The sequence below is a fragment of the Neomonachus schauinslandi genome, chromosome 9 (assembly GCF_002201575.2).
Source record: "Neomonachus schauinslandi chromosome 9, ASM220157v2, whole genome shotgun sequence".
Lineage (NCBI taxonomy): Eukaryota > Metazoa > Chordata > Mammalia > Carnivora > Phocidae > Neomonachus > Neomonachus schauinslandi.
In genome coordinates this window covers 45,451,306-45,463,566 of record NC_058411.1, presented here as the reverse complement: position 1 = coordinate 45,463,566, position 12,261 = coordinate 45,451,306, and the positions used below count along the sequence as shown (strand labels likewise).

Genomic DNA, 12,261 nt, shown 5'->3' with positions numbered 1-12,261 from the left:
AAATTTTAGGTTATGCATATTTTAGCACAAAAAGTAAAATAGAAATATATGCTTTTAAAGGGAGAAAAAGGGGGCGCCTGGGTGGCTCAGTCGTTAAGCGTCTGCCTTCAGCTCAGGTCATGATCCCAGGCTCCTGGGATCGAGCCCCGCATCGGGCTCTCTGCTCCGCAGGAAGCCTGCTTCTCCCTCTCCCACTCCCCCTGCTTGTGTTCCCTCTCTCACTGTGTCTCTCTCTGTCAAATAAATAAATAAAATCTTTAAAAAAAATAAAGGGAGAAAAAGGCTTTGTTGAAAGTGTAAAATTCTGTTTTCAGAGTAAAATGCTTCAAATGTTAATGTTCTGAGAATTCTTTTTTTTAAAGATTTATTTATTTATTTATTTATTTATTTATTTATTTATTTATTTATTTGCAGAGAGAGAGAGCGCGCACAAGCAGGGGGTGCAGCTGAGGCAGAGGGAGAAGCAGGCTTCCCGCTGAGCAAGGAGTCCAATGCGGGACTCAATCCCAGGACCCTGGGATCATGACCTGAGCTGAAGGCAGGCACCCAACCGACTGAGCCACTCAGGCATCCCTGTTCTGAGAATTCTTAAGTAAGACCAGGTGTTTTGTCCAATCCCTCCCCACCCACGGAAAACAATACACCCATGAAAAGATGAGGGATTTTGTTTACACTTTGATTAATTTCACTTCGTTATACTATAAACACAACTTTGGGTAAGATGTAAGAAAAAAACAAACATCAAGCCAAAAGAACTATTAATCTCACTAGTAAATCAAAGGATTATATTTATCACAAAATTTAAATTCTATGATTATGAAAGCAGAATCATTCAATAATTTTTTTAAAGGTTTTATTTATTTATTTAAGATTTTTTTTTTTAATTTATTTTTTGACAGAGAGACAGCGAGAGAGGGAACACAAGCAGGGAGAGTGGGAGAGGGAGAAGCAGGCTTCCCGCTGAGCAGGGAGCCCGATGTGGGACTCAATCACCGGACTCCGGGATCATGACCTGAGCTGAAGGCAGACACTTAACGACTGAGCCACCCAGGCGCCCGAAAGCAGAATAATTCAAAATAGGTTTCGTATTAGTAAGTTTAGGTTTTGGGTTTCTTTTTTTTTTAAGATTTTATTAATTTATTTGAGAGAGAGAGAGAGCATAAACAAGGGGAGCGGCAGGCAGAGGGAGAGAGAAGCAGGCTCCCCACTGAGCAGGGATCCTGATGCAGGGCTCGATCCCAGGACCCTGGGATCATGACCTGAGCCAAAGGCAGACACTTAACCATCTGAGCCACCCAGGCACCTAAGATTAGGTTTTTAACCTGTAAATATTAAACATTATACTTAACCTAAGGATTGAAATGTTATTTTAGTTGCATTGCCTCCTTTTTAAGAATTGCAATTATTTAGGGACGCCTGGGTGGCTCAGTTGTTTAAACGTCTGCCTTAGGGGCGCCTGGGTGGCTCAGTTGGTTAAGCGACTGCCTTCGGCTCAGGTCATGATCCTGGAGTCCCAGGATCGAGTCCCGCATCGGGCTCCCTGCTCAGCAGGGGGTCTGCTTCTCTCTCTGACCCTCCTCTCTCTCATGCTCTCTCTCTCTCTCAATAAAATAAAATAAAATAAAATAAAATAAAATAAATCTTAAAAAAAAATAAACGTCTGCCTTCAGCTCAGGTCATGATACTGAGATCGAGTCCCACATGGGGCTCCCTGCTCAGCGGAGAGTCTGCTTCTCCCTTTGCCTGCTGTTCCCCTGCCTGTGCTCACTCTCTCTCTGACAAATAAATAAATAAAATCTTAAAAAAAAAAGAATTGCAATTATTTGAAAAATGATGTAATGTGCCTTAAATGTATATGTGGTTCTTACCGACTGACAAGGCCTGACAGCACAGTCTCTTCGCCCACACTGGCTGATATCATTCCAGAAAGGACACGGCCTCTTCAGGTTTACCTACAGGATAACAGAAAAGGTTATACAAGTAAGAATCTTGAGATTATTACTGACAGGCATTGAATTACGATGATATAACCTGGTCATGCTATTGGCTGCAGCTTTTCTTTTTCTTCCACTTTCCAGTTGCCAAGTTCCAGTGATGGTATCAGTGTGTAGCTTTGTAAGTAAACTGGAAGACTTGCTTAGAAAGACACGGATGCTACTAACTAGACCCTGAACAGATGGTGACCAGGAGCCAGAGTAGCTCATATCATCACCGCTCCAATGATATTCTTTTTAAGGAGGTAACAGGCATTTGTGAACTCAGATGAGAACTACATACTCCAATGATCAGATATTCTAAACTCTTTCTGTAGATATCTCAAGTGACTAGTTAAAATAATACAGGTCAGAATAAAGTCATGCTTCTCAAAAAAATTTAATTATTTTAATTAAGTGGAGTTGACACAGTATTTTAGAGAAGTATGAATTAGCAATTTCGATAATAATATAATAGTTTCTGTTCTGACTTCAATTTAACCAACAAGTTTCTAACTCTAGAGTGCAAAACCGAGTTGTTGAAATTAAAAGTATCCAATGGATGGTTTCAGAACCACACTGTTCACTCTTGTGAACTGAATTTTAAATAATGGCCACAATTTGAAGCTTAGCAATTCCTAAGAAAATGCAGTTATCCATTTAAATTTTAAGTATTCTTGTACAAAAAAATTAAAAATAAAAATACCTTGTAATATCTAAAGTAGTCGCTTTCAAGAAGTTTTTGTAGTCTCGGGAAAAGCCTGTAGTTATTAAATCTATCGATGGTTTCAACATCACAGGTACAATCATCCAAGTAACCACTAACCTGTTATAAAGAAAATGAAATAATACATCAAAATACCTTAGGTACAACAGGGCTCTTTTTCCTTATGAAGTTATGACTCAACCAACTCTTATCATCCCTCCTCCTCCTAATTTTCAGAAATGGGGTATGACAGTAATCTAATAATGCTATTGCTCTTACCATATACCTAGAGGAACGCAGTGCTGCTCTTTGTGGGGTGTACTGAGCTCACCATCACACACGTGTGCGCATACACATATGCAAAGAGTTGGTCCCCTGTAGCCACTCTGTAACCCCGCCCCAGGCCTGACCAGGGGTAGGCATCTAACCCAAACCAGGCCATGGTCCCTGCTCCAGGAATCTGGAATTGAGAGTAAGAAGAGATGTCTCTCCCTGCAGTTAGACCACTAAACAAGGAAACTCGGACCATATGTCATCAAGTGAGCCGAGGAGCACGTGAGCCAGCCAGCAAGATTTTAAAAGATACACAGGGAAGCAGAGATAGGAGATAGAGAACATATGCTACATGGGTTCCCTGGGGGTTTCCGGCACCTATTTCTCCCCATCTTTCTTGAAGCCCCAGTTGCATTCCCATTCTTGGCTTTCCTGAGACTCCTATTCCTAAGATTCAATTGTCTCTGTCTTTCCTTTTAGTTTCCAACAGTATGTATAGTCTGGAGACAAGCTTAGTGAATGTATAAAAACAAGTGATACTGTATTTATAAGGGAAACAATAATTCATTATAAGGATCTAACAACTCTCAAATATTAGGCCATGATAATTTGTCTAGGTTAGAAACAGTGCTTAGAAATCACTTATACTAGCAGCACAGAGATAGCAAATTGACCACAAAGCCAATTCTGATCTTCAAATGCTTAAAACTAACAGTCTTAACTGTAATTACAATCAGACAATGTTATGAGAAGTGAAACTAAAAGTCTTAGATGTTTATTTGGGGCCAGGCATATACCTCACAGAATTAATTATACATTGCAACACTGTAAGTAACAAATACATCATGATTTAAGAACAGTACCAAGATTTCTTTTTTTTTAAATACAGGGCATGCTGCAGAAAAGAGATCCTTATCATACTTTGGTCTGAATATTTGCATTATAAACTACTTAGAATTATATTTTAGGGAGACTTATAAAAAAAAATTTTTTTAAATCTACTGGTAAGTAAGCAAATAATCTTTATTGAAATACTGAATGTAGGTGTTTTCCCTTTGGAATACATAAAATCCTGCACTACCTTTCAATTTTACAACATCACAAAACAGTAATGCAAATTTTTCACCTAAGAGTGAATACGTTTGGATGACAGATAACACTATGGATGATGACAGCAGTATCTAAGAGCTAAGATTTTACACCAATTTACCTAGTCTTATTTGACTTGGACTTGTTTTGGACTAATTCGGGAACTAGAAATCTCATCTACATATTTTGTTACTGCAGTAACTACCTTCATTTCATATGCAAATTTGTCCTTGTTTCCTGCTAAAAATTCTCTGAGTATATAATAATCTTCCGTTCCTAATTTGGGGTGATAACAAAACAAAAGTGTTTCTAACCTAGGTTATTTGATTTTTCACACCTCTTTCTTTCAAGCATTAAAAACAGAACTTCTAAGGACATAAAAGAGCTACTGTTTTTCCCCTTGGATACAAATTATTATACAAAGAAATAACAGGCACAAAGACTGCAAAGGCCAAAGGGACACATGCCAAATAGAGACACTAGGTCACAAAAAGAAAGAAGCACACACAAAAAACAAGAGAAAGGGTTTGAAGCTTATTTTTTCCCTTTAAGTAATTCTGTTTTTTTTTTAAATGTGTTCACCTTTTTTTAAAGATTTTATTTATTTATTTGAGAGAGAGAGAAAGAACACGGACGGAGAGGGAAAAGCAGACTAACTGCTGAGCAGAGAGCCCAATGCGGGACTCATGACCTGTGCCAAAGGCAGACGCCTGACCGACCTAGCCACCCAGGCGCCCCTTAAGTAATTCATTTTTAAGGTAAAAATCTATCTTTGAAATTCAAGTTCAAGCATCATCTCCTTTGGAAAGCTACCCCTGGAGTACCACTCAACCCCTGCTTGCTTAACTGTCCCTCCTATGCGCTCCCATGATACTCCACATACTCCTTACAAATTACCTCACTATATTGGGTTTATTTATTCCACTTCCTCCCTCTAGAGTTTAAAATCCTTGAGAGCAAAATCATGTTTGCTCATTTTGTATTCCTAGTCCTTAGCACTGTACTTCTAGAAAGCACAAAGTAGATGCTCAATATTTATTTGTAGAGTGGATATATGAATGAATGTTTCAGTGAATGCTGTCCACTCTCATTCTCATTCACAGGAGACCAGCCCCACAGTCTAATTATGACTATGTACTACCACGTCACCTATGGTGGTGCTCACTGCTCCAGACCACTCAAGCCCAAGTGGCAGGAATACACTCAGAACAAGGAAAGCAAGCAGCAAAGGTAAATAACCCACTGCATGTAACATTTTACCAAGCTGTACCTTAACCACAAAGGAAGCTAGAAGAAGCTCCAAACCACGCCTGGGTGGCTCAGTCGTTGAGCGTCTACCTTCGGCTTAGGTCATGATCCCAGGGTCCTGGGATCGAGCCCCGCATCGGGCTCCCTGCTCTGTGGAAAGCCTGCTTCTCTCTCTCCCACTCCCCCTGCTTGTGTTTCCTCTCTAGGTGTGTCTCTCTCTGTCAAATAAATAAATAAAATCTTAAAAAAAAAAAAAGAAGCCCCAAACCATAAAGGAATGCAAGATGCATTCAGAGCAGAAATGGCTTATAGCCCAGAGACCTCAAAGAGAGAAGACAGGACAATGGTAGATTTAAAAATCCTCTGACTTTTGTCTTAGAAATTGAGTAGGAGGTATTTCCAGCTACTACAAAAGGTAGCACGGCAGTTACGGAGGCAGAGCAAGGGTGAGGAGTTTCAATAGATGGAGAGGGCCCAGCAAAGAACAGACAGGAAGATACTCAGAAATCCAAGCCATGTGACCGTTCAGATAAGCCTGCCAAAAGGCAAAACCCAATCCCTGGAAAGAAGTCTGGCAGGTATGATGCCAGGCCCAGTTGTAGAAACTACAGAACCAGGCATGTTACCAGAATACAGTCTCTGGGAAAGACAAAGGAAGAAATCCAGTGAACAGACCCAGAGCAGCATCTTGGAAACAAAGCAACGTCCTAGTACCTAGACTAAGACCAAGAGATGGGTGCTGATCTGGAACAAGGATGACCTGACACTAATGCAGCTTCAGGATGTGCTAAGGCTGCTGAAATAATGGCCACATTATCTCTAAACTGCAACGGAATTCTGAGCCTTCCACAGGGATCTGAATGTTTTGTTTAATGCCCACCCCCCCCCCCCGCCCCGCCACACACATACACAAAGTGACTGATGCATGCTAACATTTGAAGCTCGCTGCTCTAGACTTCAGGCGGCAATCAGCGTTGGGTAGGGGGCCGAACTAATAGGTGGCAAGTAGAAGGCCCTTGCTGAGGGATGGCGGATATAAGGACCCGGGTAGGCCGGACATAACATCACCCGGCTTAAAGTCCTAGTCTCTAAAGAGCTGAAAAGCCTTTGAGGGCCTTCTGCTGCAGCCTCCCAAGCACACAGCAATGCCCTCCTACACACTCTTGAGGAAGCAGTGTGCGACAATGGTTAGCACGTAGGCCCTGGGCTCAGGCCTTCTTGGGGTTAAATCCCATCTCCGCTGCTTATTAGTTATTGACCTTACCCAAGTTTTTTTTAACCTCTCCAAGCCTGTTTCCTATCTCAACACAAAATGGCAATACGAATAGTTCCCATCTCTAAGAGTTGGTATCAAAATGAAATGTAAGACTAAACAGCCAGTAAATGTTAGTATTACTACCCTACCACTACTTATATGCTTCCAGTGAAAGGGATCTTACTATTCCCCAAAGCAACCACAACATTTTTTTTTTTTTGAGAGAGAGAGAGAGTGTGTGTGTGTGTGTGTGCACACAAAAACTTGAGTCCAGGGGGGGGGGGGGGGGGGAGGGACAGAGGGAGAGAGAATCTTAAGCAGGCTCTACGCCTGGTGCAGAGCCTGATGTGGGGCTCGATCCCACGGCCCTGAAATCATGACCTGAGCCGAAATCAAGAGTCAGAAGCTAAACTGACTGAGCCACCGAGGCACCCCCTACATTTCTTTTTTTAATAAGAAAAAAAAAAGGCCCAGTTTGCAGATAAAATATTCCAAAAATTTTACATCTGTAGCCCCAATGGAACATAGAACTGGACAGCCAACAGTTAACTGCAGTGGTAGTCTCAAATAGTTTCTCCACAGACTGACTGGTTTGGACCAAATACCAAAATATAAAAGGCAAGAGAAAAGAAAATAACATGGGCCTGCTTGTTCACTATTTTCTTTGTTCACTATTTACAATGAAAGACAAAACAAAACAAAACAAAAAAACACTTCCTAAATAGTTTCCTTATGTACCAACAACTTCTAGTCCTACCACAGACTATCATTTTTTTCCCAAGCACTGTGAGAATATATTCTTCATACTTCTTTGAAATATGAAATACCTTTTAAAAGTGCTCAAAGTGTTCTTTTTTTTTGCAAAGACCTTTAGTTGTATTTAATTTTGTAGTGGTTTGTGACCATCAAAAAGAACATGAAAATTATTCACTGACAGAGTTGACTGAGACACCTCTGTTAATGAAAGCATGGAAACACCAAAAATTCTATACGGGGTAGTTGGCATCATTCTAAGGACATGGAAAGCTACAAGCTATTTCTGCCTTAAAGCCTTAGTCTTTAGAACTTTAAATTGTTGTTGTGACCCAAAGTGTAGCAACTAATGTGAAACGTGCTTTGTTCCACATTCTTTGTTCAAAAAGGCGGGGAATGTAGTAAGTACTCAGAGTCAATGGACATCTCTCCAGTATAACTTGTTTCAAAGATTCCTCTGACTAAATTTTAATCCAGGCTTATTTCCACCTACCACGCAACATATTATGGAGTGTCTCTTCCATGGCCCAGCCACTCTGACTAACAAATAAAAACTATTTTTTAAATTGACCTAAACCAGGGTGCCTGGGTGGCTCAGTTGGTTAAACACCTGACTCTTGATTTCAGCTCAGGTCATGATCTCAGGGTCTTGGGATCGAGCCTCACATTGGGCTCCTGAGGCTCCGCACTCCGCGGGGTGTCTGCTTGATATTCTCTCTCTCCCTCTTCTCCCCCCTCTGCCCCTCCCCTCATTCTCATTTGAGCTCTCTCTCTCTCTGTCAACAGCATATGCAGTAATTGACTAACTTTAAAGATTCATTTGGAGCCATCAACCCATCTGAAAGATCAATTCCAGAAAAACATGCAAATGCCTCACTAAGCAGAATAACTGAAAGAATATACTCCTGCTAGCACAGTGCTCACATCCTGTATTGTAACTTCCCTAATACTTGCTGAGTACCAATTATGTACCAGGCTCAGTACTCTGGAGTATCAAGAAATGGAACTAAGTTTTTAAATTTTTAGCTTAGTTCTTGATCTCTCAAAACTTATTCATAATAGGCCTCAATAAATGCTTATTGAATTTAATCTGATTATTTGTAGAGCTTTGTACATTTTACTTCAATAACTTCCTAAGGCCAAATAACCACATGCTGCTTTCGCTCCATTTAGAGTTGGTTTTCTATTAACTGAATCCCTACTACCAGGCACCTGCGCAAGAGTGTGATGAGGGGTGATGTGGTAATTCAAGGCAGAAGCATAAGAGAGACTGGCAACAGGAAGGGAGAAAAAGACTATTACCAAAGCAGACTCGACAGAACTTTGCTGCTAATCGGGTACTGCGAAGAGAATGAGAGATTTTAACTTTTATTTCTAAACTTTAAGTCAAAAGTTAGTCTTTAATTTAGTGTCTAGCATTATTTACTAACTTTTTTTAAAGATTTTATTTTTTAAGTAATCGCTGTACCCAACATAGGGATCGAACTTACAACACCAAGATCAAGAGTGGCATGCTCTACTGCCTGAGCCAGCAAGGCATCCCGACTAACTTGTTTCTTAAAATGCTCAGGATCAAAACTAATGATGTAATGTATGGTGATTAACATAATAAAATTAAAAAATAAAATAAAATAAAATGCGTGGGATCGGGGCATCTGGGTGGCTCAGTTGGTTAAGCATCTGCCTTCCGCTCAGGTAATGATCCCGGGATCCTGGGGCCCTGGGGTGGAGCCCCACATTGCAGGGAGCCTGCTTCTCCCTCTCCCTCTGCCACTCCCCCTGCTTGTGCTCTCTCACTCTGTCCAAAAAATAAACAAAATCTTTAAAAAAAAATGCTTAGCGACTGAGCCACCCAGGCGCCCTTTCTCTGCCTCTCCCCAAGCTCCAAAGAACTTTATTCACTAAATTGTAAGTTCTTAAGGGCAAGGATCACACCACAGTTATTTCTATATTCCAAATACTCAGGTCAATGTACACAGTATTTATAAATGTTTATTGAATGAATAATTTCCACCATTTGTCTCCTCTCATCTTTTCTTCCACCATTTTTTTCTTTATTTCTGTGTGTCTCTCTCATTTCTGTATACATCTATGTCTATATGCTTGTCTCCAATTTTCTCTTCATGTCTATTCATCACTTGTCCCTTCTCCTCCTTACCCCCATCTCTTCCGTTACTACCATAACAGTATTTGTTTCAATCTATTGAATTGAAATTGATGGTCTCTGTTCTTAAATTGATTTAAATAGACCATTTTAAATTTTTTTTTTTAAGATTTTATTTATTTATTTATTTGACACAGAGAGAGAGAGCAGGAGAGCACAGGCAGGGGGAGCGGCAGAGGGAGAGGGAGAAGGAGGCCCCCCGCCGAGCAGGGAGCCGTATGTGGGGCTCAATCCCAGGACCCTGGGATCATGACCAGAAGGCAGTCGCCTAACTGACTGAGCCACTCAGGCACCCCATTTTAAATTTTTCTTAAAACTGTTTTTTACCATGTGGCCCTCAATTTATTATTTTTTAAAAGATTTTATTTATTTATTTGACAGAGAGAGACACAGAGAGAGAGGGAACACAAGCAAGGGGAGTGGGAGAGGGAGAAGCAGGCTTCCCGCTGAGCAGAAAGCCCGATGTGGGGCTCTATCCCAGGAGCCTGGGATCATGACCTGAGCCGAAGGCAGACGCTTAACAATTGAGCCACCCAGGCACCCCTCAATTTATTATTTTTTAAAGTTGATTCTGAAAAGAAAAACAGCCACTCTTGTTCTAAAAGGAAAAGAAAGGGATATAACAGATGTTTGTGTTGGGGGACTATTCAAATCTTGAAAATATTATAAGGGTGGGGGAGCTAAAATACTAATCAGAAGAAAAAAATATTAAAAAATTAAAAACTCCCCAATTTTAATCAGATATCTAAAAAGGTTATGGGGGGGTAGTGAAAGTTGAAAAGTTCAACATGTACTATTATTTCTAAAAATCTAAAGTGTAGTTGAAAATGTTACATTGGACATCTTCTTTCAACACTAACTTATTTTAAAATCTCTTAACTTCGACTTCACTTATTTGTAAATGTTTACACTTTGTGTTATGTTGTATTTGTAATCTGTAGAAAATGATCCTTCTTCCTTTGAAGTACTTGATTGTGTGCAGTTTGTCGAACCCTGAAAGTAAAGGAGCTTTTCAATCTTAGTTGTAAAGCAGCAATTTCCTTTCAGCCTCTCCTACTCAGATAACATCTCAACTCCCAAATCACTAAGCAATCAACAAAATGCAAGAATATAAAGCAGTGAAAGAGACAGTTCTTCCCCCATGATATTGATTTATTTTTTCCTCCCATAATATTTAAAGTTGTTTCTTTACTCTGTGAAATAGTAGCATTGCCCCTACACATATAAAACGTTATTTCTGATAATAGTACAATCCACTTAAAAGGAAAAATTTGGATGCCTACCCTCAATTTCGTTTATATGTAATTTTTATCAACAGAAGCCAACCAAAACGTGACTTGAAGAGTAATGATATTAAAATACAGAATACTGTAGATCCAAAAACCTCTAAATTTCTTTGACTTTTTTTCTCAGGGAACCCACATCGTTTACTAAAAAGAGAAAATGATCATAAGTTTGTGATTAAACTTGTGCACTGAGGAGTAAGGCTCATCCTCCCAAAATGGGCGTGACGTTAAGAGAATCTCATCACATTTAGGAAAAAGAAAGGACGCACGGGGCGAGGAGCCACAGGGCAAGCCGCGGCCCCAAAGACACAAGGCAGTTGGGCTTAGACACAGAAAAGCTCCACGAAGCTCTTCTCCTGCCTGACAACGAGATCTGAGAGTAGCCCCCCCTTCAAAAGCACATCCTGCCCAGGAAGGAGAGCAAAGGCACCCAGCATAGGCGCAACGTACACAGTTCCAGGTCAAGAGAGAAGTCAGGAAGACCCAGGTTCTACTAAAATAACAAATACTGAGTGTTCGCGCACAGCGTGCACGCCCTTCCGGGGCAGGGAAGACCAACAAAGATGCATAAACCAACTCGGTAAGAACATAATAGCGTGCGCCCACACCTCTCACCCCACACCGGATCCGAAGCGCGGCTGCGTTGGGACTCCGGTCCACACCAAGCCAGGCGAGCTGCAGAGGACTCAGCCCGGCAAGAGAGCAGAAGCTCTGGGGGCTCGTCCAGGAGGGTGGAGACGCAGAGATACTCCCAGTCCCTCACCTGCAGGGGCGAGCGGGACGGAGCGCAGGGGGGAGGCGCGAAGCACCGGGAGCGGCGCGCACAACCCTCACCTGGCAGAAGCACCTCTGCGCCGCCGTCACAGGGGGCTGCTGCCCACCATGACCCGAGCCGAGCAGCCACACGGCCCCCACGAGGCCGATCAGGAAGACCCAGCGGCGGCCCATAGCCGCTCTAGCCGATCGTCACCCGGCGCCTCGCGGTCCCAGCACTCGGGCGCAGGCCGCGCGTCCGCAGATGAAGCCCGCGCGGGCCGGCCCCCGGCGGCGCCCCACCTCCGGGCCGCCTCCCAGGCCCGCCCTCGGCTCTCCCGCCTCTCAGCGGCCGCCACCTCCCGGCGGAGCCTGCGGACGTGCCTAGGCGCCCGCAGCGGGCCGCCCGGGGCCTCGAGTCGGCTTCCTTCCCCGCGCGTGAGGCTGACGCACAAACCCGCTTCCCGGTTCTGCCCCGCCCGGCGCGCTGCGCCCGGCCCCGGCCCCCCTACGCCCGGTGCCTGGTCCCTCGCTCGGGTGCTGCCGCCCCAACCCCCGCGGGGGAGTCGGGGGTCCTTCCCGCTGCGAGAGCGAGGGCGAAACCGGAGGGGTCTGCGTCTCCCCGCAGGGCCCCGCCCCACCCCACCCCGCGCACTCCCGGCCAATCCTTCGGTATCTCAAAGCGAGGAAGGAAAACCGTACGGATTACGCGTCCACAGTGTCCCTAGCCGTCTTAAAGCTGAAAGGGACAGGAGTGATCA

The 12,261-nt window shown here is 42.9% G+C and overlaps 1 protein-coding gene across 13 annotated transcripts in view; it reads right to left on the bottom strand.

The window, feature by feature from the left end:
• The window catches only part of ERO1A (endoplasmic reticulum oxidoreductase 1 alpha), a 54,770-nt gene extending 42,816 nt beyond the window's left edge, over window positions 1-11,954 (bottom strand). For 6 of the 13 annotated variants that reach the window (XM_044917777.1, XM_044917774.1, XM_044917780.1 and 3 more), the window contains exons 1-3: window positions 11,582-11,953; window positions 2,680-2,799; window positions 1,869-1,952 (exon numbers count right to left, since the gene is read on the bottom strand). In XM_044917777.1, coding sequence (XP_044773712.1) covers window positions 1,869-1,952; window positions 2,680-2,799; window positions 11,582-11,695 — 318 coding nt within the window. In that variant the 5' untranslated portion in view covers window positions 11,696-11,953. Of the gene's footprint in view, window positions 1-1,868; window positions 1,953-2,679; window positions 2,800-11,572 lie in introns of all 13 variants that reach the window. The other 7 variants (XM_021701377.1, XM_021701378.1, XM_044917775.1 and 4 more) reach the window with 5 other exon arrangements.
• Between the last annotated feature and the right edge of the window lie 307 nt (window positions 11,955-12,261).